Source organism: Chinchilla lanigera, unplaced genomic scaffold (genome assembly GCF_000276665.1).
Source record: "Chinchilla lanigera isolate Chin_1 unplaced genomic scaffold, ChiLan1.0 scaffold00003, whole genome shotgun sequence".
NCBI lineage: Eukaryota > Metazoa > Chordata > Mammalia > Rodentia > Chinchillidae > Chinchilla > Chinchilla lanigera.
This window is the reverse complement of record NW_004955404.1, coordinates 3,162,019-3,188,906: the sequence shown is the minus strand read 5'-3', so window position 1 is coordinate 3,188,906 and position 26,888 is coordinate 3,162,019. Positions and strand designations below refer to the sequence as shown.

The window sequence follows — 26,888 nt, the reverse complement described above, 5'->3', positions numbered from 1 at the left end:
TAATTTCCTATCATCTTGTTTTGAAATTCTGTATCTGTTTTATTGGTTTTTTTTTTTTTTTGTCTCTCTTTTTTTGCCTCTTTAAAGTAAAAAAAGCCAAAAAAAAAAAAATTGTAGAAGCCAGCAGTATAAGAACATTTTAACAGGTATCTGAAGTCCATAATCAGTAGGACCGGGTTTGTAATTACGAGCTATTCTTTCCCAGGAGAGGAAGGGACAGGAACCAGCACAATTGAGTTTGAGCTAATGAGTGCAAGGCTGTCTCAGTGTATTCATTCTGGAGCTGTTGGTCCTGGTGAACATGCCAGAGAGGACTTGGGTCAAGAACATTTGGGCAGCATCTTAGAAGCCATGCTGTCACACTTAGAATCACAAACATTGCCATATGGTTCTGGCCTGAAAAGGTGAGGTGGAGCCCTGAGTGTGTACTGAGGAGGATGTCAATTATAGAGACTACCAGTAATTCTTGAGACCATTCAGTGATGGATGCTGGAAAGCAGGAGGGTAAAGAGTTAAAGAATCAGCTATGGTGAAAGACGCTGCTCTGAGCACAGGTGTGCACGGATCGCTATGATAGGGTGTCTCTAACTCTTTGGGAAGATACCTAGAAGGGGAATATCTAGGTTGAATGGGACTTCTAGTTTTACTTTTCTGAGGACTCTCTGTACTGATTTCCATAATTGGGGTACTAGTTTACATCACACCAACAGTGTAGGAGGGTTCCAGTTTCCCCACAGCTTTGCTTGCATTTATAATTATTTGATTTCTTGATAATGGTAATTCTTTCTGGAATAAAATGGAGTCTCAGTGTTGTTTTAAGTTGCATTTCTCTAATGGCCAGAGATGTTGAACATGTTTTCATATATTTGTTGATCACTTATACTTCTTCTGAGAAGTATCTCTTCATTTCATTTGCCCATTTTATGATTAGGTACTTCATTTGGTGAAATCTAATTTTTTGAGTTCTGTGTGTAGTCTGGATATTAGTCCTCTGTCTGAGGAGTTACCGGCAACATGTTTTCCCCATCCTGTAGGCTGTCTCCTCACTCTGTGGTTGTCTCCTTTGCTGTGCTTGGGCATTTTAATTCAAAAGGTAAAAGATTTATAGGATCTGAAGAGAAACCAGAGTATGGGGGGGGGGCTTTTTAATTCAATGTGCTCCCATTTGTTGATTTTTGCTGTTACTTCTTGTGCAATTAGAAGTCTGTTCAGAAAGAACTTGGCTATGCTGTGACTTCAAGAGTTTTACCTATTTTTTCTACCAGCAGATTAGTGTTTCTGTTTTAACCTTTATGTCATTGATTCATTCTGCATGGTTTCTCCAATATAAGAAGTCCAAAATATAAACAATATTAAAATAAAATAAAATAAAATAAAGCTAGGTCTTTGGCACATGCGCTGGAGGGAGGAAGGTGGGGGAGAAGAAGGGGAGGGGATGAAGAAAGAGTTGTTATGGTGGATCACCTCCACACACCAGTTCCACACGACGCAGGGATCCCAACAGACGGCAAACGTGTCTACTAATGGAAAAAGAAATCAGGAAATGTACAATAAGACTTTTTTCCCATGTAGGAAAAAGAAATACTCAAAGAACCAGGCCCTCCTGTTTCTGCTGTTGCAATGTAACTGTCAACAAGAAGGTCCAGCCCTTGAGGGTAACCCTAGAGAGAGGGTCCACACCGTCAGGTCATCCAGGGCCGACGACGCTCCCCTTCTTGCCTCTTGCACGGTGCCACGCTGTCACTGTGCCGTCACTGCCTGCCGCTTGTTGACTGCAGAGCTTTCTTCCAGGAAGGCGAGGGTGGTAACTAGTGCTGGACAGCCCCGTTCTAAACAGACAAAACAAAAAGCCCGAGTCTCGTTGCTTTAGAAAACAGGACAGGAATGGCTGTCTTGAGGCGGGACGGCATGAGCCTCTCTGTGCTGGAGGTGACGGAGGGCATGGGATCAAGGCGGAGGCGGGCAAGGGCACCGTCCACCCCACAGCCCTGAGTCCCGTTGCTCCTGCCGGGCAGCACTCCTGCTGTCTTCAAGTCCTCTTGGCTGAGCCGCGTTGAGACGATTCAATCCCGTTACTTCTAAAGAGAAGGAAGCTTGCACGAGGCAGATGTAGACAATTCCGAGTTTGCAGAAGAGCCTGGCCGTGTCCACGCCTCAGTGAGCAACACTGCTGCTGTCCACTGTTCCTCTTGTGGTGACGCACTGGGGATTGATGGCACCCAGGGCATTTGCACTCACCTGCGTCACCATCTTTTGCTTTTTGTTTGTGTTTTTGAGACAAGGTCTGGCTCTGTAGTTCAGGTTATCGTTAAGCTCACTATGCTGGCCTGAAACTCGAAGCAGTCTTCCTGCCTCAGCCTCCTGAGTGCCATGATTATTGGTGTACACCACACGCCTTGCCTCAGCCCTTCGTTTATTTTTCACTTTGAAACAATGCCAGGCTGACTTTGAACTTGTGGTCCTCCCACCTCAGCTTCCCACGGTCTTGGGAATATAGCCGTGTGCCACCACTCCTGGCTTATATGTCAATAATTTTGAGTATTAGGGGCTGGGGATTTAGCTCAGCGGCAAAAGCGCCTGCCTGGCAAGCGCAAGGTCATGAGTTCGGTTCTCGGTACCGGAGAAAAACCAAAAAAAAAATAATAATAATTTTGAGTATTCTTTTGTGCAGTGTTCGGGTAACCAAAATAATAATGATGGTGATGAATGCTGTTGTAGTATTATGGTGACGTGTGGGCTGTGCTGACGTTTTCAAAGTTGTGTACTTGCCTGGAAATTCGTTAACGTGTGCAGCATTTGTGTCATAAGATGGCTCAACAAAGCATAAAACAGCCTCCCCATGAATGGCACAGTTTTTAAAGAGGGAGAAAACATGTCTGTGTTTGTGCTTAGCGATGCCAGTTTTTGCGATCATTCCCTGCTTTTCTTACTCTGAATTGGTGAAAACCACAGTAATAAGAATCTTTTCAGAAAATGAAATGAAACGCCGCTCTTGGCAAACCAGTTATCATCACTTAGTAAGGCTTTCCGACTCACTTTGATAAGCAGTTCTGGTGTTTGCAGTATTAGTGAGACCTTTAACAAAGTGCGTTCCTGCGGGAGGCTGGGTTACAAACTTAGGAAGGAGAACAGCGAGGGGCGGATGCTGACCCGCACGTGCCGGGAGAATCTGTCACCGGCGCGGCTGCCACTGTCGGCTTGTAAGATACACATTTGCCGGAACAGCACGATTCCCTCTCGTGCCAGGGTTTAATTCTGTTTTCCACTTGTCACTGCTGCACGTCCTCCGTGTCCCGCCGTCCCTCACCTCTGTCACCAGCTGGCTCCTGTCGTCTGCCCCCGCTTGTCTCTCATCTGCCCAGCTCCGGTAAGCACTGTCTAATTCGATTCGCTCCCGGCCCTCTCCTCAGCGCACTTGGGCAGCAGTCAGCGGTGACGACAGGGGTCAGTGTCCTCAGCCGTCTCTAATACCCCGTGATGAGGTTTTCATTATCCGCCTCTGCCTCCCCGCGCCACCTCATTAGGATGGGGTGGTCACGGCGCGTGTCTGCTCTCCCTGCCCCGTGGAGTTCCTAATCAGATACTTATCTTGCTGTCACTTCGGGGTGCAGGTGGCAGGAGGGGGCCTCTGCGTCCTGAACGAGTTGATGACGTGGAAAATCGCTGGTCACAGTTCCGATTGTGCTGTCACCACCGGCATGCGCTGTAAGCCGGGGAAAGGCAATTAACCTCGGCTCCCTGCCTGGGCCTCCTCCGCTGCAGAACAAGACCTGGGCTGGGCTGATGAGAATGTGATGGGGGGGCGGTGCTGGGCCAGGCGTCCAGCCGGTGGGGGAGGAAAGCCGGCAAGCCCCCCAGGGAGGCGGGCACCAGGGGAGAGGGTGAGGTGGTCAGGGCAAACGATCCGGCGTTAAGTATGTGCTCGCGTGTCCCCAGAAAGTACACAGCTCCCGCTGGCCTCCCTCACCACTGTCCCTGCTCCTTCCCCTCAACCACCCTGCCAGAAACAACAGTCCCCTGCCCTGAAACTGCAATCAAAGGTCAGCTCTGCACCCTGCCCATCCCCTGGGGACATGCCTGCAGCAACTGCCCCGGCCTCTGCAGCTCTCTCTGCAAGGATCACACCTCTATTCTGATCGTCTCTTCTCTCTGTGACATCAGTGACCTTGGCCACACTCCTGGGGACGCTGTCTCCCCGGTGGTGATCTCTCAGTGGCTTCCTTCCTTCTCTGGGGCCAAGCGGGAACTTTCACATCCCTGCAAGTTCTGTGTTCCATATTTGGCCACCACAGCCAAGGATTCTGCCACGTGCACACCCCTGCCCTCCTCCCAGCCCCTCCTGTCTGTCTGACGGCTCTTACAGAGTGTGCATCCTTGGCACCCCTGCTGCAGGGTCCACTTCACTCATCACTGCTGCTGGTGCTGCCAGAGCTGAAACCCGGCTCCTTCCGCCTGAGGAGAGCAGCCCTCCCCAATCTGGTCATTACACCTCACTGCCAACCCTCCGCTGGTGTTCACAGGACTGCTACATGAATTAGTCCACGGGTATCCTATCTTCTGCTTCATGAAGCTTGTTTGGAATGCTGGTCCTGCACCAGGCTTCCCAGGGTCACCCAAAGTTAGGCGACAGCCTGCCCCCATCTGCATAGGATGGACTCAGGTATGCCAGCTGTCCAGGATGAGTGCAGGGAATGGGAAGAGGGCAGGAATGCCCTCCTGACTGCTGGAACCACTGCTCTGCCCGAGTCTGAGGCTTCCCTGAGTCTCAGGAAGTTGGCCATGGAGACCACAGCATGCGAAATGCAATTGTGTGAGTCAGGGAGTCCAGTGTTGAAATCACAGCATCAGCTGTGCACCCTGGTGAATTAGAATCACTCTCTGCCCTCCCTCCTTGCTCTTCCTTCTTTTCTTCCTTCCTTCACTGAGAATCGAACCCAAGACCTTCATGCTGAGCTGCCTCTCCAGCCTTTTTTTGCATTTCTTATTCTGAGGCAGGGTCTTGCCAGGTTGCCTGTGCTGAGCTTGAATGTGCTGTGCGATCCGGGGGTGGGTTAGGGATTACAGGCCGAGAGAGCAGCGCAGGAGAGATGGGCTGGGGCAGCTCTGGGAGGGAGATGCTGTGGTGTCCTCTGGCCGGGCCCCACGGTGGTGCAGGTTCTCAGAATGGAGCTGGTGTTACGTCAGCAGCATCCCAGAGCCCTGTATGAAGGGACAGTTGGAGTGACCTCAGAAAAATTCCACAGAAAGAACAGTGAAGGGAGACTGAGGTGGGTTTAAGGTTGACTGAGGCCCTGGTATAATTTCAGATTTGCCTACGTATTTTATTATCAAATGTAGTCAGTCAGTAGCAATAGTATCCTACGGAATACCTTGTGAGTTTCAGGTGAATTGTTTTGTTTCTTAGTTCCTAAATGAAAAGAAATAGCGGGTTCATCTCCAAATAATAAATATAAACAGGGCTTATGTTAATAACTTTTCAGAAAACAATATGGAAATAAAGCTAAATTTCTCTTGGAAAATGAGAATTGGCCCATCTGTTATGAAACAGATCTATGGTGCACCGTGACCATCTTGATTTCTTTCATTTAGGAGCAGTTCAAGAAATTAGCTTGACCATAAAGAGAGAGAATCTTTGTTGCATTCTTACCAAAATGAGATCTGTGTTTCTTTCCTTAATATATGGAAATCTGAAAAGCACCTCTTTTTTATGGTACAGGGGCTTAAGCTCAGAGTGTTCACCCTGAGTTATATCCCTAGACCCTCTTAAGTTTTTTACTTTAAGACAGAGCCTCACTAACCTGCCAAGTTATCTTGGCTGGGCTCAAGCTTGTGGTCTTCCTGCCTCAGCCTCCCAGAGTGCTGGGGATTACAGGCGTGCTGTACCATGCCTGGCTAAGAATTGCATCTTGATTTACATCACATTTGATTCAACAGTATTTTAAATTAATAGGATATAAATTCATAATGTTTCCCTCTGGTGTCTGTGTAACAGACACTAGAAATAAGTGTTTCTCACACTGTGTTGTACCATAAATGAACTTGCAATGAATGATGTTTTACCTCTGTATTTTAATTTGTGTCTTTCATCATTGAGCTGCTATGTTTCTGTCATTCAATTTTAATTACATGCTTAAATAATTTTTTGAAAGTTAAATACAACTTGTGTAAACACTGCAGTGTTAGGAAATTGTATAAAACAATGAAACCTTAGATTCTTCCACTGCTTTGGGTACAAAATTGAGTAATGACATCCAGGAAATAATATTTTCCAAAATCAAATCACATGTCAATTTCTATAATTCTAAGAATGAAAATACAGTGACAGGTTTAGTTGGCTCCTAACAGGACTCGGATGGCTTGTGATTCCGAAGTTGAGAGAGAATACGGGTTCTCAGTTCATTTTTCTAATGTGGATTAGCCTTGAACAGAACATGTGAGATTCCCACACGATTTAGAAATTTATTTTTGCTTTAGTTTTCTGTCCTTAGCCTCATTGCTGCTGAGAAAGGAACTCCTAAGTCAATGGTACACACTCCATGTGCCAGAAGCTGTTCATAGCCACATCTCGCCCTTCCACACTGTTTACTACAGCCACATGCTCTTTTGTGTGTTCTGTTTTAACTCATGACTTCGAATGTCTGTTGGTGAGATAGGGGAGCTATCCACCCTGCTGTGCAGAGGAAATCCTGGGAAGGTGGGCCTCCAGGTGTTCCCAACCCCCCAGGTTCAGAATGAACCATGGTGAGCAGGAGAGGACCCTAGGGGGAGGGCGACAGCAGAGAGGCTTGAGGTGGGTTCTTCCCTGGAGAGAGCTCTTAAAACTATGCACTGTGGTTTCTCCACTGCAGGGCCCATGTTTTTATCCAATTTGCTGTGAAACCAAAACCCATATAGGTGAAAGAACCTCTCCAACATCAGCCCGAAGGAGCAGATCCCAGCAGGCACATGCAGAGCATCACTCAGAATTGTGCTTGGGTCCACTGTGCTAGGTTTGCTGTCCAGGTCTGTAGCCAGGATCAGTGGGACATGAGAACGAAAGTGCTCGCTCAGAAGAGCAGCTGGCCCTCAGAGAAGACTGATGAGAGGGAGACTCCGTCACCACCACCATTGCCATCTTCACATCATCGAAGCCGTTATCTTCACTATCACTGCAATCCTCACATGACCATCATCCAGATCCCTATCCCATTAACATCACCACCACTCCCATCTCTGTCCCCATTACCCCGTCGTTATCATTGTAGTCACTACCACCATCATCTCTGTCCCTGGCACCACCATCATCCCCGCAGACATCACAGCCGTGATCCCCATCCTCGTCACATTGACATCGTCTCCGTCCTCATCAACCCCATCCCTAACACCGCCATTCTCATCAGCATCATCACTGACTTCGTCTCCATGCCCATCGACCCCATCACTGCCACTGTCATCATCTCCACCACCTCCATCATCCCCACATCCATGACAACCGCCACCACCATCCTCATTGGCATCTCCATGCACATCACCACCCTTATCATCATCCACATCATCTCCATGCCTATCAGCTCCATCCCTACCCCTGCCACCACTATCCTCATTGTCATCATTTTCATTTACCCTGGAAGAAAGTGAATTATTTCTCTTCAGTAGATATCTATTGCATCCAGGCACCAAAGCTAGTTGATATCTAAGTGAAGAGATAGCCACTATGGTGTCATGAATTTCATGTTAAATACCAGCTGAGGAGTGTGAGCAGGACCTGAGTTTTCCAGCACGCATGATGGACCTGAGTTAAGAAAGACTGGTTTGTGAGTGTTGGACTCAGTGTTCGTTATCTCCAGTAACATGAATAGTCCTGAAGGGGTTAGTTGGAGCATCCTTTTAAAAAGTTATTTAGAAATCATATTAGATATGGGAGAAAATCTCACAGGTAGTACAGAGGGTTCCTAAGTGTCATTCCTGGAGCTTCCTCTAATGCTAACTTCACATAGCTACAGTATATTTATCAAATCTAAGACATTAAGATGATACAGTGCTGGTATTAACTAACGTGCAGATGTTATTCAGATTTCTGTTATTCAGGTTTTTTTATTAAAGTCTTTTCTTTTTAATTCTAGGATATTACATTGCTTTTATGCATAACTATTTGGGCCAGAAAAATCTTAAAGAACAAAATCATATCTTGTTAACTTTTTAAAGTTCAGTTTAAGTGCTTTAAAATACCTTGGACAGTGTGTTTTGGTAGTTTATATTAAAACACATATTCCTGGACAGCTTGCCATGTATAAGGCATCCCATCCTGGCTCTGAAATATAGTGAGTGATTAATTTTTCTTCCAATAAAGACTATAATCTAGTTAGAAATGGAATACATCCAGAAGAAAAAATCAGCAGGCTTAGAATTCGAGTGCAGAGCGGAAGAGGGGCTTCAAAGCTGATCTTGGGTGAAGGACACCTGATAAGCAGCTCTCATCCCCAGCAGTGTCTCCGCTTTCGTTCTGAAAGTTTCTTTCTTCCCCAGGAGTGGACCTGGCCTCACTGCGCCAGCTGAAGCTTCAGCGACCCATGAGTATGTTAGCCGATGTCAAGCGCTTCCTGTCATCGGGAGGAAATGTTAACGAGAAGAACGAGCAAGGGGTCACTCTGGTGAGTTCATACTCTTGACTCAAGAATTTGCTCAAGGTGACTGTAAAATGTAGAGCTGAGTATAATTCATGGTTAAATAATATGGGATTTTTACTACAAAAAGCACTGCATGTGCATTATAGAAATTTTGGCAAACAAAACCTGCAGAAAAGAGAGTGCAAAATACTTATACCACCACCTAGAGAGGACCCATGCATACCTGCTCATATATTTCCTTCAAGCCTTTATTCTATGTGTGTTTTTCCTACATATTTAAAATGGCTTTTATTATTTTGTCAGTGTGAGTTTTGCAATGTAACTTACAGGAGAAGGCTTTCATTTTCATTTAGAGCAAAACAAACTGGGTTACTTTTGAAGTGGATCCAGTTCAATGCTAGCAAACTCTGGTCATGACATTTCTGTTACTCTCAGGACCGTTTGTACTAAATTCAAAGTAGGTCAATTCAATTTGGAATGATTTTAATATAATCGATGCCGACATTGCAGTCACATTTTGCCTTATTAACCAATAAACTTTAAGTTAATTACAGCAGGAAGAAGTGTATTAAGCCCCAGAGGGAAAAGCCCTGAGAGAAAGTAAAGTGGGATGCAGGAGTGGGTTTGGAGCTGTGCAGTGCGGGCTGTGTAGACCTTAGCAGAATGTGGGACTCAGTGTCTGCCGTGGAAAGAGCGTGGCATGAGGCTGAGCACAGCGGAGGGACTGAGCTGAAAGGATGGGGGTTTTGTCCGTAGAAAGTCTCCGCGACCTATTCTTAAATTTCTTAAATGGAGATTCACTACCTGGTGACCTCCAGATGGAATCCCTTCCTAAGTATTCATGTTTAAAAACTTAAATTTAAAGTGTAGTGTCTTATATGTAGCATAGTATTCTACAATTTTATAATTATATAAAATTTATAATTTTAAATTTATGAAATGTTTTAAAGTGATAGTCTTCTAAATTTAGCCTTCCATATTTCATGTTTATGAATTTATAAACTTTGGAAATCTGTAAGAGTGCAACGGTAAGTTATAAGAAAGAACCACAAGACATGTTTAGAGTGCACTGGAAAAACACCTGGTCAAGTGGCAAAATATTGTAACTAACTTACTAAAGAATCTTTATGGACCACATGTTGGGAGCCAAATGATGAACTAAACCATGAAGATCCTTTGTCACGGAGTCACATTTCAGTTAGGAAGATGGGTAATGTACATTATAAATGAGCAAGTCTATTATATTAATAATAATAAATGCAAAGGAAAACAAAGCAAAAGGAAGCGGGACATGTTGGCGGTTGAGATGGGTGAGCTCCAGCTGACCAGGACAGCACAGAGTCATGACCCAAAGACAGAGGACACTAATCCTGTGGCTGTGAGGAGTGGCTCCAACCAGGGGTGCCAGGTGCAAAGGTCCTGAGGCATGAGAGAGGGTAGATGGCCTGAGACCCATGTGGTTGGTGCCTAGGAGAGAAAGAAAGATAAGGAGTCAGGACCAGACTACACAGCCTCTTGTGGACCTCTGACCATTGCTCTGAGTGAGGTGGGAAGACTCACAGGGTTCTGAGACAGGACAGACCCTGCAGTTTTAAAAGGATCGCTCACACTGGCTGTTGTGTACAGGACGGACAGCGTCATAAGGGGCAGTGGGAAGCTGGGGGATCAGGGAGGTGGTTCTTTCAGCAGTTTAGTGTCAGCTTTCCCATTGCTGGACAGGTTATCAGTGCCTACAGCTTGGAGGAGGGGAGGCTTACTTTGGCTCATGTGTTTAGGGGCTCCAGTCCATGGTCAGCTAGCTCCAAGGCAGGGACATCATGAAGTCCTGGTGGAACAAAGCTGCTGGGGTCCTGGCGGCTGGGAAGCAGAGCAGGGGCACAGCACCAGAGAGCAAGGGGCCAGGACCCAGATACAGACCCACGTCGCAAATTCCTGACCCACACAGACACACCCAGACACGTGCTTGACTGATCTTCTCCCTGTCTCCCTAGCCAATCATGTTGGCAGTTAAGCTTCACCACTACATCTAGGGAGTCCTAATGGGGCCCAGACAATGGAGTCAGGGGTTAGAGAGGGAACAATAAAATTCAGGATATTTTATGGGAAGATTCAAGGGAGCCTCCTGATGGGTATGAGGTGGGAGATAATGAGAAGACTTCAAATGACTCCAGGTACTTTCAGTTTGACCTGTCAGTATGACAGAGTTGACATCGGAGGATGTAGAGAACCCTGACAAGAAAACAGGTAGAGAGCTTGGAAAATCGGAGCCATTTGGGAAAGGTCAAGTTTAATTGCCTCGCAGCCACTTCAAGGGTGCTGGTGAGCTTGTGGTTGGATATAGGAGTTTGGAAATCAGGGAAGATCTGGACTAGAGAAGAGTTTTGAAAACAGGCACACACACAATACTGGCATCCTTGAGCCTGGGAGAAATTACTAGTTTGACAAAGGAGGACTCTGGGAAAGCCAGAGGGATGAAGAAGAAGACACAAATTCAGAATGAGAGGAGGAGAAGCAGGCGCTAAGGCAGGAAGGACACCAAGGAAACGAGGTCCTAGAAACCCAGCATGTGACAAGCAAGAAGGGATTGAAGGCTTCCCAGATTGCTGGGAGAGCAAAAAAATCACAGGTGTGAACTGGATTTTGAGTTAGTAATTTGCAGGTGGTCGTTTTTTCTTGGAAGAGAGTTTCAGTGGATTGCTAGGATTAGGAGCAGATCGGTGTGAGCTAATTAATAACTCCACATATTGTACATAATAAATTAACGCCTGATGTGTGACAGAAGCACAATGGAGCCTTAGCCTCTGTGTACTAGAAAATACAGCAACTCTCTATTTTTTAAAATCTCAGGGCTAACTGCTGATAACTTACATGCATCGGTGTCTGCTGGTATACTTGTAGACTTCAGTGGAGAAGCTATTGTAAGAACCAACACAAAGCAACAAATTGCTGTCATTTTCAACGATCTTCAGTTTTTGACATTCCTTGTGAGCTTTATGTTTTCACTGAATGGAGAGCATAGAAGTTACAAATGACTGTTCCAGAATAACTAAATATTGTGGTAATCATCTTTGAGTCTTTAACAAAGCAGCAACAATGAGTGAAAGCTGGGAATAGTCTCTTGAAGATCACAGCATTTAACAAGTAGCGTCTGGGTCTGATTCTTACCTCTGAATTGTGTCTACTTATGTTAATGAGCATAATTGTAGCATTTTCCTTAATTTTAGGTACATGGCCAGGTCGTGCTTTCTGTCTATTTTTAGGAATAAAGATAAGGGAATACTTTTGTTTGCAGATTGATTTCCAGCTCCTCGGTTGGATTGTCAGTTGTGATTCAAAATTAGGTGTAATTTCTTGTACTGTTAAATTGTTATCTGTGCAAGATGAAACTACCAACAAAAGACTCAAGGGAATCTGCTTTTAGCAAAGTGGTTTTTATGTCATCTTTTCCTCCTTTATTAGAATATCCAACTAAATAACCAAATACAGATGTTTTTGAAAAGATCTTTTAGTTTACACTAATATTCATCTGAAATACAAATAAAAGCCTCAGAAAAGGAAATAACTTTTAAATGCCACCTGCCAGAGCATATGAAAGTAAATTCCTGAGTTTAAGTATGTAAACTCTCTTTGAAAAATCTCTGTACATTTATCCTACTGATTCTTTACTGTTGGATCATAGAATCTGATGTGTCACATCTGGCTGTTGACAGTCACTTTACTGAGCTTGTTGGGAAATAATGATCTAGAAAATGCAGTTCTTAAGCACTTTTAGTGGTGCCCCATTTTTTATTTCAATAGTGCCGGTTTATTCCTTACTTCTGAGTATACTTAGCCAGTATTATGAATTTTCTGGTCAGTTTTAGGGAATTATAACTTTTTGGTCACTGTCACAAAATAGTCTCAATTTAAAGAGTAGGATGTCTACTCTAATGAAATACTGGAAATGCCCAATATAGAAGGTACCTAATGGCTACTCCTCAAGAGAGTGATTTTCACTGACTCCTGTTAAGGTTTGTGTCTAGATGTCCCCTCAAAGCCTGACGCAGTCGTGGTTGGGGGACTTTTCAGAGGTGGCTCACTCTAGAGTTTGTGATTGATTCATGGACCAGTGCTGGGATTATGGGTGTGAGTGGTATATCCGCCCTATGGCGAGTAGCCTGCATACAATATAAGGGACAGAAAGACTCTCTACCCTTCTGTCCCTCTCTCCCTGTCTCTCTCTCTCATTGCTTTTGCTGTCTTCCACTACCATAAATGGATGCCCCTCTGCCATGTGCCACCCTGCCTTGGAACCAACTATGGACTAAAACTTCCACAAACTATGAGCTAAATAAACCTTTCCTCCTTTAAGTTTGGATGTCAGGTATGTTGTTTCAGCAGTGAGAGACAGTAACTAAAACAACTCCTAACAGTTTTCATGAAAATACATCTGTCTCAGCTGATGTGCCAGTTCACAATGCCAGGGCTCACACATCTTAAGTGAGAACAAATTCAGTGGGGAGTTGTTTTCAATTCTGTACCTAGAATTTTCTTTTTTTTTTTTTTTAATAAAACAGATGCATAATATACAAGAAATACTTAAAAACAATGTCTAGTTTCCAAGTTATACGTGCAGAAAACCCAAGTTAGGGTGAGAAAGGCCCTTCTAACATCAAGATCAATCTCAGAGGTGAAAACACAGGAGGAATGTTGATATCATTTACCATAGCAGAAATTAAAAGGAGTGTTTTACATCAATCAGGGAGCAAAAATAAGAGAGAGAATAAACTAGGAATGATATTTGCAAATAGATTTTCAAAGTTTTAATATCTTCCAGTTATGGCATGTTAATAAAATTTAATAAAAACAATGGCTACCTTTCAGTAGAAGATTAAATAATGAGAGACAAGTCACAAAAGAAAAAAAATACAACCATCCAATAAATGTATAAAAAGAGAACAATTATCAGGAGTTAAATGAATGCACATTTATTTGCAGGCATATTAAGAATAAGTAATAGTGAGGATCCAAAGAGCTAATGATTTCTGAGAACAAACTATCTTGTGCACTGCTGGATGGAATGTAAGTTGGTGTAAAACTTCTGGAGCTCAGTGGGAGCCATGCTTCAAGAACTTGAAAAAGTGTTACTTTAGAATTGGATTACATTTCTAGGAGGGCAGCAGAGGGAAGTAATCAGAGAAGTATGCTGTAGTTTATGTGTAGATGTCTCCCAAGGGCCTCACGGGTTTGTAGATGGGGCTTTGGCAGGTGATTGCATTATGGGCGCTGAGAGCTGACCTGGCATCAGGAGGTAGGTCTGGTCTGAAGAGGCAGTCACTGGGGGTGTGACCTGGAAGTGTTTATCTCTCCCCCCCCCAGCTCTTCCCTTCATGCTGTGCTTCCTGGCCTCCATGGGGTGAGCCTATTTTCCCCCACCATGCCACCATGCCTGGGAGTCAGCCAACTCTGGACTGAACTGAGAGCCAAAGTGAACTTCTCCTCCCTTACGTTGTGTTTTATCCCAGCGACAGGAAAGTGACTGAGACAAAGCATGTACAAGAACTACCAAAAAAAGAATTGTTTCTATTCTATCAAAACATGGAAAATACAGAAATTTCCAATAATTAAAACTGGGTTAATTATGATGCATGTGCATGGCCACGTGCTATGCTTTCCTGAGGCACAGGGCAAGAAGGAACGGCCCTTGGTGCGGAGGCCAGACAGACCCGTGCTCTCCCTGGGCCCTCTCTCCAGGCTGGGACTGTTGCTGGATTCCCAGAGTTTCGCTCTGGTCACCCTTGAACTCTTGTTACTTCTCTTCCTGTGGATAATAATAGTGCCGTGCTGCCGGTCACCAGCCCCAGGGGGACCATAGGTGTAAATCTCTCTGCTACTAACTAAGGACGGAATGCACAGGGCTCTGCATCAGAGTCAGCCTTCATGTGACCAGAAGAGTGGGAGATACTTCAGTTGAGTAAAATAAGTTTTAAATCAGTAAGTGCACAAAGGTCCTCATTTCATACAATGAGTGGGGAGTTAAGTGCATACTAATGAGAAGAACATGGAAAGCAATTATCAGGAAAGCACAAGTATCTGTATTTTTGGTCTTTGTATACCTCTTACATTTTGTAAACTCTGAAAAATAAATACATACTACTTTATGTGTAGAAGTTAGAAAAATATCCCTGGACTTCTGTTGTGTAGATGTATGACAGGACAGAAAGTTTGTCACTCCTGGACCCAGTCAGGGCTCATGGACTTCAGCAAGCACCTGAGCTATGTTTGGTTGAACTGAGTCCAGAGCAAAGGCTTCTCTGAGTGCCACCATTAACAGTATGACCTTTGCTGCTTCTTTTTTTGTGTAACTATTGTGCAGGAGTCATATTTTTTAAGTAGGTGTGTCTTTCGTGTATTTAGGGAAAGAAATTTAAAATTTGTAAATTTAGAAAAGGACCCATGGTCTGAAGTAATTTTCTCGTAATTAAAGCTGTCAGTATGTGGCAGAGTGCCATGAAATAGACATGGTGACAGGCTTTGTCCTGCTGCATTAAGAAAGTGCTCTCTTTGGCGTCATAAGGGCAGAGGTCCTAATGACCCAGCAGCCATCCTCAGTCAGGACCCCCGCCTGATCAGACCCTGCCTGAGTGGACTTCAGAGTCCCAGGTGTGGGGGATGAGTCCCCCGTGCTTCCATGTGGGAGGAGCACCAGGTCCCACGCTCATGCAGCAGGGCGCAGCAGGAGGTGAGAAGCCACATTCAGCAACCGAGCTGTGTGCCCTCTGGCTGTGAGCCCAGTGTAGAAGGAGCTATTGTGCAAGTGCTGCACATCCTCCACACAGAGATGTAGCCAAGAGGAGTGTGTGGGGGCAGGTTGTTTAGAAGAAAAGAAATATGTACATTAAAACAGCTGCTGGGGCGATACCACAAGAAAAGTGAGGAGGATTCCCATGGCAGTGTCACCTCTGTCCTGGTCACCTTTGTGCCCACCATGTGCTGTTTCAATCTGAGAACTGGGCAAAGCAGAAGATTGTGACCCCAAGCCCCTACTTGCTTGGGCTGCATGCCTAAATTCCTAAGCCACAATTTCTCCCTCTGCCAAATAGGGGTGGCAGCCATGCTCACACATGCTAAAGATGAGAAAAATGGTGTGTGACTTCACCTGTAATGTTTGTGAAGCCGCGGTCATGTCTTGACCTTTGCTGCAGCTGCATAGGTGATTTCCAGACTGAGGTAATTCTTCCGTAGGACTTGGCTTGCAGACACACACTGCAGAAAGAAAGCTCACACCTGGTATCTCCCTGGGCCTGCAATCAAGGGAACTTTCCAGGACACCACAGTGACCAACAGCTTCAATGTGGGCATCTGACGTCTTCCTGCAGTCCACACAAATAATACAAGTAGACTTCATTCCAGAAAACAGACTTTATTTTTTTTATTTCCTTAAACTAATTCAAGTACATTCTCAGTGGTGAGGAACTACTCTACAGAGTCCAGTGATTTGCTTACGATTCAGAATTGTCAGTAAAATGCAGGTCAAGGCTCCTAACTCCTAATATCCTATGATGACGATGTTTAGAAATTCTTTTATGACAGAGGGAGCCTGTTCCACGAAGGGTTTGCTGTTGTTGTTTTGAGATTTTCTTTCTTTTCTCAGTTTGTTCGTTCATTCGTTTTTGCAATATACAGTGAGTACATGCATCATGAGGGAACTGGTACCTGTGCACTTTGCATTTTGATCCTTTGTATTTCCTCCTTCCCATCCCTCCCTCAGCCCTCCCTCGCTCCCTCCTCACCTTTTCAAGAACCCGGAATGAAACTTGCCAGGCTGCAGGCACCACTGGCCGCCAGCGTTCAGGCGGCTTCTATAGTCAGGGAGCCAGGGCTGTTTCTCCTCTAGTCGTTGCTTTTCAGCTGAGCGTAAGGCTAGATTTCAGCATGTTTCCGAGGGGTCGGACCCAGCTGTGTTGTGTGTGAAGAACGCCTACGCCTTCATGGCTTGCCCTTGACATCATTGCTACCACTGCACACCTTACAGCTCCCAGACCCGTCTTGAATAAGTTATGCAAACTCTGCTTTGTACCAAAAGTGAAAGCCCTCTGAAATCCACATGTTACTGCATATAGCACAGCCTAACCTGCTCAACATTTGCTGGTCACTTGAGTTAAGTAGAACAAATTTAGAAGTAAGTAAACCCGTAGCTCTGTAGGAGTAAATGTGGATAAAATTGCATTTCTAAAATACTTGTGTATATATTATTCTTAGTACTGCCTGCTACAATATGAAGAGAATAAATTCTGAATATAACAAGGTACGGGAAGCTCTATGTGAAACTTGGTTAAGATGCCAAGCTATGTGTATGTCTTAAATTATGCAAACTACTTTTGGTTCTAATGAAATTATAACTACAGGAAATAATAAAATAAATCTACACTATGGACTGAAGAGTGTAAGCCCAAAGGTAGAAAAACAAATTTTCTGCTAAATTTCATTACTACATATATTTAATAAACATTTGTACTATACAGTAAAAAAGCTATAAAAGTTTCTGCTAGCAAACCTAGACATCATTGTTTTTACTACTTCTAAGGTAGATTTTTTTTCCTTTTATGATACTATGTTCAACACGTCTTTGAAATGAGTCACATACTTATTTAGTAATCTCATTTAATTTGGGTGTGATAATCCATTTGATAGTTTACTTAGAAAGAAACACTGTTGCTTTAGAAACGGAATTCCCCTACTTGAGAAATATGAAAAAAAAATTTCCAATTTCTGATCTCATTGTTAAAGATCCTGCAGACTCATTTCTAAACTTCAGATTCCACTCAAGAAATAAAACAGCACATTGGAAAGAAGGTAACTAGAGTCACCTTAACGCTTGCCGGGGTTAGCTGACCCTCTCTACCAGAGCTGTGCCTTCCGCGTAGATGGAAACACGGCTCAGTCACACTTGGGGATTACACTTGTTCTTGAGTTCTCTGGAATATTAAAGCTATTCAGTAACTCTCTGGACTATGAGCAGTAAAGCAATAAAATACTGAATTACTACATTTTGCATTTTAAAATATTCAGATCACAGTGGAGAGTGGGGGGTAGGAATTACAGGCTCTCAAAGTCACAGGGAAAGTAATAATTAATATCTTTTAATAATTCATAATATTTTTTAAAGAATGATGACAGATCAGAACACTACATGTATGTTCTTTTATTTTATATTAGCTCAGATCCAATATTTTATTAAATATCTGTCTTCCATCCATTGACTATATTACACTGACCCCACCATTCTTTTCAGAAGAGTTCAATAGCAGCATATCTTTTGGTTGCAGCTGCATATGGCGTGTGCCAGTGGCTACAAGGAGGTGGTGTCGCTTCTCCTGGAGCACGGTGGAGACCTCAATATCCCAGACGACCAGTACTGGACGCCTCTCCACTTGGCAGCCAAGTATGGCCAGGTAAAGGGATTTTCTAGATCTTTTCTACAAAATCATCTTCTAATCAGTGAACAATTTCATATTTAATTGTTATTGTACTCCAAATTACATGTCAATGATACTGTATGCTGAACTTTAATAGTGTCTCTTTCTGGTACAAATATTTTACTAGTTAAATAAAAATACTTTTACAAGGGTATGCAAAAATGTACATTCCTCACAACTTTGCATATTTTAGTCAGAATTATTGGAAAAATAATCAAAACGTAGAAACATTCTTTGCAAGGCAGTGCAAATACCCTTTCCTTAATGTAGCACTTATAGGCCAATTTCACAAGTCTATAATAGTTCTGTTTGTTTTCTACAGTAAATAGGTTAAAACAAAATATATTTTCTGTTCTTTTTTTTCTATAAATCACAATTCATTTTAATGACTGAAGGATAGGTAGCAGATTTCTCTGAATTGATCTTTGGCTAAAGCTGATAGATCTTGAGTTGCTATTTACAAGTCAGTTTCTCACTGAGCCCTCTTATATCCTGATGAAGAAACAGAATCCAACGCTTACACAATTTATATGGGACTACACTGGTTTCAAAATACGTTGTGGGTAACATATCCAGTAAATTTAGAGTGAATTCAGTGTCTTTGATACTAACCAGTGTGCAAAATCTTTGTCACAAAATTTGAATAGTGCAATTGCTGAAATATGTAGAAGCACTTGCATGTCAAGCATTATATATATATATTTTAAACTGTTACTTAGGAAGGTCTTTCAAACTGATAAGAACAGTTTTGCCCTGACAACAGCACCTGTAAGTCAATAATTCCATAAACACAGGCAACAGGCTATGGAACTGTGTCTCGCACATGACTTCGTTGGTGAGTGCCTGGATTGGTTCCGTGCTTGGGCTGCAGGCAGCTAAACCCAGGCCTCGGGCTGGGCTCCAGTACCCACACCTCAGTGGACACAGTGGGTTACAGACCAGGACATCAGAACACCATCCACACACCAGTCTCCTTCTCCAGCACAGTAGCAAACCAGGACACACTGGATGAGGAGCTTTGATAGCAATAAAAACTCCAGAGCTACGCTAATGGACAATGCAGTTTGGGAGAATCCAGCCTGTTGGCCTTTTCTGATGAAGTGGTAATCAGCAAAATGTTCCCTTACATTCAGGGATTGCTTCTGGAAAGAACTAAATCTAGAAGTATGGGACTGCTTGTTAGAATGCATCCGAAGGGATGGGGGTATAGCTAGGTGATAGACTACCTGGGTTCTGTCCTTACCACAAAGGGAGGAAGCGAGGGAGGGAGGGGAGGAGGGAGGAAGGAATTAAGGAATTACTATTTGAAGGAATTAAAACTTCTATTTTACCTAATTCCTTACTTTTTCTGTCTGGACATTTGAACTATAGATCAGACAGTAACATTTTACATAGTAACAAACAGTTTTATTTTAACCATTTTCATGAAACTAGATCAGGAAAGCTCTTTAGAGATACATCTTAGACTAAATATATTGCTGTTTGCATTAAAATGCTTTAATAATTTCACAAGAATCTGCTATACAAGCTTTGTTTCATCTGGTAGCAAGTCAGACTCTATAGTTCATATGAGTTGGTACATTTTGTTGGTTCTTTCAGTTCTGTGATCTCCATTTGGTTTGTATTATAACTTCTATTTCCTTAATAAATATTATTTATTCATTTCAAGAGAATTCGTGATTCCTTGTTGAGGGATTCTTACGATGGTTGTTGAAAGTCATCCTCTGCAGGTGTCAGTTCATCATCTTTTCTCATTTAGTCTGTGATTTCCTGCTCTTCATGGAACAGGTGGTTTTAGTTCCTTCTTGGACATTTGGGATTGCAGTCGGAAAGTCTTGGTCCTGTAGAAATCTGTTTCAGCAAGCAGTCACATGACTAGGTCCAGTGTGCTGGTCTTGGCTTCCTTTTGTGGACTGTGGTTCCGATGAGCAGTCTGCTTGCTTTGCCTGGTGCCCCTGGTCCCCCTGACTGCTGGAGGAAGGGGTTCTCTGGACTGGGCTGCCCCCATCTCTGGGTGTGGTAAGGGAATCTCTACAGGTCAAGAGACTTCCAAGCACGGGACAGGTTCATGAGGGAATGGTTCCGCTGGTCCCCAATCTCCCAGCCACCCTTGTAGGAAGGAGGCTCAGAGGAGAGAGCATCTACCTAGATGCTTATTGTTAGTGGAATCATTCTGCTGAACTTGATATACTTCACAGAAGAATCTACCTAGGCCACCATCTGTCCCTAGTCTAGGAGTTGGAAATCAGTGGGTCTGCATTTGTCTTCCCTGTGGATGGGGAAACTAGTTCCTTCCCATCAGTGGTTCCTACCATCCATGGTTCCTGCACCTGTTCACCATCCTCTTTCCACCATCTTAGTTAGCTCTCTTTTTATCAACAGTTTCATTCAGCTATAAGTAGCATATGAAGTTATACATATTTAAGGTGTACAACCTGATATGTCCATATATGTATAATTTATTAAATGATAACAACAATCTAATTAATATATCTATCGTCTAACTTTTCTTTTTTTCTGATTTGTGTGTGTGTGTGCCAGTGGTGAGAAAGTAAGATCTCTCTGCTTAGCAAATTCCAGGTGCACAATTCTGTGATGTTAATAATAGTCACCTCGCTCCAGAGCCTTGTTCTCCTGGGAACAGGATGAAGACCACAGCTCTATTTTCCTCCCCAATTCTGAACCATGTGTCCCACCACCCCGGGCGTTCTCTCTATCACCTGTCCTCAAACTCGGCTTGTGGAGAAGGGAAGCGATTGTCTTCTGTCCCCCACTCCAGTCTGCATCTAACTGATCCTTCTGTATCATTTATTCATACACGGTGAATCACCACCCACTTCCCTACCTCTTTCTGCCATTCCCGTGCACCACTGGGTCCATAGACTCGAGCTGCCTGGGAGATTTGAGCTGCTTGAGGAGAAGTCACTGTCGATTGCCCTGTGTATCCCTAGGTCCACCCGGCCCACCCTGGCAGCCCCTTCCAGGCTGCACGGTCCTCCCCCACCTCCCCCGGTCTGTCTCAGCACAGTGGCCACAGTCATCCCCACACACACACACACACACACACACACACACACACACACACACACACGATCACACCGTGTCAACTGGTGCGGTTTCCTTTCCAGGCTGTGAGGTTCAATAGCGCTCCATAGTGCACTTGACAAGTCCCCAGGTGGCAGGCCCTGGCTTAATTCTCCCTCAGTATTTCTTTCCTCACCCCACTGTTTGAGGCGGTAGCTGTACTGAATTCCTTCCATCCCTGGAATAAGTGTCCCCCACCCCAAGTTTCCTATTTTGTCTTTGTTTTTCCTGAAATCGTTGAGTATTTCTTACCTTGCAGGTCTACACTCAAAGTCTCTTCTCCGCTAGATTTTTCTAACTCTTGTTGTGCGCCTCCTGTGTGCCAGCCTTCCAGAGCAGCTGTGTGGTCACTGTTCAGGCCCCCACCACGTTCAGCCGAGAACGGAGAGCAGGTGCAATGTCTGTCTGTTTCATTCTTATCTCCCAGTGTCGCCGTGCCTGCCACACGACACACTCGGTTACTACTGAGAGAAGCAGTGGGGCCCCCGTCAGCAGCTGCTCACCTTCACCAGTGACCACTGAACAAGGGACTGAGTGGAGATGTGGGGTAGATTATTCAAGGAGTCGTGCACACTGGGAAAGCATTTCAGCCTGGGTTGAGAGGAACCTCATATTTAATAGTTGCTATGGTCCAGATGGACCCCTTGCAATTGATGTGCAGGAAACTCCATGGCCCCTGCAACAGCATAAGGTGGGGCCTGGCAGGAGGTGTTCTGGTCATGGGGGCTCCTCCTACAGGTTTGGGCAGAAGCCACTTTACTCTTCTGCTCTGTGAGTGCCTGGTGGAGCAGTTCCTCCAGGCCAAAGGCACATGCTCAGCACCGTCTCGGAAGCATCGCCTGAGCCCTGAACTGTGTTGGTGCCTTGACCCTGTGCTTCCCGAGCTCCAGAAGTGGGGGAAAGAACTTCCTGTTCACAGGAAATTACCCCGTCTCTATGTTCTGTTACTGCCACACAAAACAAACTAAGGCAGGTTCATAAAAGAAAAGTTCCCTCAGGCAGGCGTGGTCAGAAGCCGGGATGGGACGTACGGGGAGGAGCAGAAGAGGAGTGTCTCTGGAAAGAAACACAGGGCCCCTGCCTAAAACACCAGCATGTGCTCTGTGCAAAGGCGCACTATCAGGAGTGTAGTGTGAATCACAGTTCAGTCGTAAATAAGTATGAATAATGTTTTAGAAGGTTTTACAAAAAAAAAAAAAAAAGAAGGTTTTACACCTTAGATCTGACAGTCTCTTACGGTCTTCAGAGCTGGAGACATTCACTTATTCCTACGTAGGCTGTGTGTGCTGAGCGAGGCACACGGAGGGCACGTGGGACCGAAGCAGCCTCACTTCCTCTCATGCAATAAACCTAAAAATCCCCCTTAGCACTGGAGCCAGGGATGAATGTTAGTTCTGCTCACTGCTACTTTTAAAATTCTTAAAGAGATATTGGAAGTGTTTATCAAAGAATTAACTTTCTAAATTTAATTGAACTGAAATAGAAGTATCCAAAAAAATGAGTAAAGTCTGTGGCCAGGAATTTAAATTTCAGCCACTTAATGCTCCCTTTTTACTCTCACGCATGCATATGCACACACACATGTACCTATACACACATCTACACACACACACACAGACGCACACACATAGGATGGTGCATTCACACTGTCAGTATTGCGTCCCGCCTTCTGACTGCCAAGCTGCTGAAGTCGCCTCGGTGGTGGAGATGATTTTCCTACCTGTGGTCTTTGGGGAGGTGAACACGGATGTTCCAGGGTGGATGCACAGAAATTAGCCCAGCAGCCTCCTGCTGTTCTGTTTCTCTGACTTCTAACTGGAAGCTCCTGGGAAGTACTGACTTTACGCTCAGAAAGGAATTCCCCCAGTAGGAGACCTTCTTTCCACACGAGTGTTTATTTTTATACGCCTGAAATAAAACAGAATTACTTTTATTGTTGGAGATTTCCATGTAGAAAACATTTTGCTTTTATTATTTAAATTATTTCTGCTTTTAAGATTTGGAGAGAGAAGTAGGGTGTTGGCAGACTCCCCAGGTTGGATTTAGAAGTGCAACATAATTTTTAAATGTTCATATTTTGAAAAGGTAAAATCTTTTAAGTTTACTGCATTGTATTTAAATTGTGAAAACAAGGTCAGTCTTACCCAGTTGTTGGCTTTCCTTGTCTTTTTCCTTCATTTCTCCCTCCTTTCCTTGCTCTGTTCCTCCCTCCCTCCCTCCCTCCCTCCCTCCCTTCTCCATGGCTTAAACACACAACTCTTTAACATCTTTAATATAAAACAAATTTCTGTCTTGAACCTATCTTAATATTCTGAGAATATGCTACATAATTTTTTGTCTTTCAGGCTTCAAAAGAACCATTCTTTCTTTAGTACCAGTAAACTATATATTTGAAAAACAAAATAAACTTCTAACTATAAGATTCTGCTGTATGAACATTAAACTATTACTGAAATAATTTGTGTTCTGCAAAACCAAACACTAATTTTGAGCGAATCTGAGGGACATTTGCCAATAGGGCACAAAAGTGAAACCTAGTAAGTTTTATAGTGAGAATACCGACAAAATCAATAATTGATACTTAAGGCCAGGGGATATAGCTCAGTAGCCCAGCACATGCCTGGCAAGTACAAAGTTGTGAGTTCAATTCCTGGTACCAACAGTAATTGATACTTGAGGGTCCCTGAACAGGATGTCCAGAAGGGGTAGAGAATCCCACAGAAAATATTACAAAAGGATAAAGAAAATTTGAAGAACCCAGTCCCACTTGAATCAATAAAGCAACAAATTAAAATGAAATACAAAAAGGAAAAAAAGAATAAAAATTCCAAAAGAATCTCCAAGTAATTTAAAAATTTAAACTTAGTGAATTTATGAAGGTTGCTCACAGTAACAATACAAGCACAAAATATTACGTGATACATGTAACAAATAACATGCAAGATTTCTATACTGAAAACTGCATACATTTGCAGTGACTGCTGAGAGTGGATCCGTGAGGCTCACTCACGGGCTGAGACAGCACCTTAGATGTCACTAAGGGACCTGGGGACAGCACCATTATCCCAGACATGACCTTGCCTTTCAAAGCTGAAGAACTTTTGGGCTTGAGTAAGGTGAAGACCTTGATTTGAGAAGATTTTCTTGGCTTGTCCGCCTGGGACATGTAATCCCATGGGTCCTCTCAAAAGCAGAAGCCCATACTTGGCTGAGAGTCAGAGGGGAATGTGACTTTGAAAAGTGACCCGAGGGGCGCACCGTTGCTGCTGTAAAGATAAAGAGAGAGGCAGTGAGCCAGCTGTGGGCCAACTCTGCCAGCCAGAACCAAGGTCGCCCCATGCCAGAAGGGAACCTGGTGCCAGCACTATCCTGACTTAGCTCAGGGGAATCTGTGTCAGACTTGTGACCTACAGAATTGTAAGGTAGCACATTCTGACGGTTTACACTACTGCCTTTCTGGAAGTTAATTTAGGCAGGCATTCAAAGCTACTATAGTTCGTATCTATTTGAAATAATTCCAACAAAACACCAACAGCTTTTCCTATAGAAATTGAAAAGTTAATTTTAAAACTTATGTGGAGACACAGAGTACCTGTAATAGAAAAAATTATCTTGAAAAAATTAAAATGTAAAGATATATTTAATGTAAATATAATTATAAAAATGTAATATAATCTTTTTCAAGATTTACCATTTTTCACTTATAAGATGCCAAGACTTACTTAAAGCTGCACTGGTCAAGGTAGTTAGGAAATTCAGTAATGACAGAACATTAGATCAACAGAATTTAAGTCAGGAATCAAATGGGCAGAGTATCTCAGCCCATTTGCTATGAAGGCCACAAAGCCATTCAATAAAACAAAGAGCCTTTTCAGCAACGTTGTCCAGAAACAGGGGGACCCACCGAGCTTTACATGGCATTTGCAAAAAGCCTTGTGAGATGGACTACGAATGGAAAAATTAAAATAATAAATTTTAGAAGAAAATAAAACATTTTCATGATCTTTGAGTAGGTAAAGAGTTATTTGGACATAAAAGACATAACCACAAAAGACATTTTAAGATGAATAGGCAGGTCATAGAATGTAAGGAAATGTACATAAGTTACAACTGAAAAATGTACCCAGAACATGTAATGACTACATACAGAACCAATAATAAAAAGATTTTAAAGTCCACTAATAAATGGAAGAAAAATCTTCATAAGCCACTTCATAAAAAAAATATAGAAGTGGTCATTAAGCACATGAGAAAGTGCTCAGTGCTATTAGGAGGGAAATGTAAATTAACTTGTACTGAAATACTTTTTCACATCTGGTATTCGTAGCTAAAATAGTTCTAAAATGACAATATCAAATGTTGGAGAGGATGTGACACAAAACAGCTGGTGAGGATGTAAAATGTTAAAGCTCTTTTGTAAAACTGCCTGGCGGTTTCTTCAGAAGATGAGGTATATACTTACCCCATCACCTGGGATTCTACTCCTCGTGTTTCCTAAAGGGAGATGAAAACCTGTGCCCACCAGAATGACGAAAGTCCCTCACAGCCTTGTTCCAAGGAGGAAAGAGCCGTAGCGCAGGTCTCAGGGGGAAAATGGACACACACATCGTAGCAAGTTAATGCAGCGGGGCCATAAAAGGAAGAAAGTACAAATACGTGCGAAAAATGGGTGGATGTCAAGAGTATTGTGTGGGGCCCACCTAGGTCTCCATCTGTCCACCCGCTTATCTATCTTGCTGTCTTCTAAGAAATGTATATGAAGTTTAAGAATAGGCAGACTAGTCCGAGGTGTCCTAACCGCAGTGTGGGGATGAATGGTAGTCGGTAGGAACAGCTGTTTTGGATTTTAATTATGGTGCTGTTTACCCATTCGATCAAACTTTTATAGCTGTGCACTTAATAGCTGTGCATTTTGTTGCATTTAAATCATTTCAAAAGGAATTAAGATGTGTTATGTACATGTACCAACTCCCCACAAGAAATGTAAACATGTACTGCAGACATATACTAATAAATACAAAATAAAAAATCACAATAAAAGGAGTGTTAGAAAAAACGTACTTGAGAGGTTTCTAATTTCCAGACTAAGAACTGAGTTGATGTCTTCTGATTTTGTGGTTTCATTTCTATTATTTTGGTTTCCCCGTCTCCAAAAAAATGCCACCTAGTAGTATTTACCAAGTGAGAATGAGGTATCTTGTGTTGCAGAAGTATGCATTACCTAAGAACCTACTTTAAAAATAAAAAATGGAATTATAATGACAATTTAAAAATATTTGAAACAAAATCACAATGAAAATGATACATTATGTATATCTCCATATGAGATACAAAAAGTGGTGTTTTAATGGAAATGTATAGCCTTTAGCATTGAAAAGCAAGTAAGTGTTTATTATGAGTGTTTCAAAATGAAAGCGCTAAATGATCAATGTGAAGTATGCACAAGAGATTAGTAAAATAAGCACAGAGTTGTAGAAGATTGAAAGTCATTGGAGCAAAAAGTACTGGACTACAGCACAAAATTCAACAAAAAGGGTCAAGTGTCCCCAAATTTGTTTGTTTTGATCGAGAGGAGCCAAGTTCTGTGACTGTTTGTCCTGGGAGGGAGAGACAAGGAAATAGAATGCAAAAATAGCTGATGACATGCACATAAAGCAGAACCTAACTACATACATAGTGCCACTGTGGAAAATACGGCGAGAGAAAAATTGGCGAGGAGCTCACCGTCTTAGTGCGTCTC

At 43.2% G+C, this 26,888-nt stretch overlaps 1 protein-coding gene across 1 annotated transcript in view; it reads left to right on the top strand.

The window, feature by feature from the left end:
• LOC102016228 (unconventional myosin-XVI) overlaps positions 1-26,888 on the top strand; it is a gene marked incomplete at its 3' end in the record, with an annotated part of 353,926 nt that overhangs the window by 107,733 nt on the left and 219,305 nt on the right. The window contains 2 exon segments of the mRNA XM_013515827.1: positions 8,506-8,630; positions 17,915-18,040. Coding sequence (XP_013371281.1) covers positions 8,506-8,630; positions 17,915-18,040 — 251 coding nt within the window.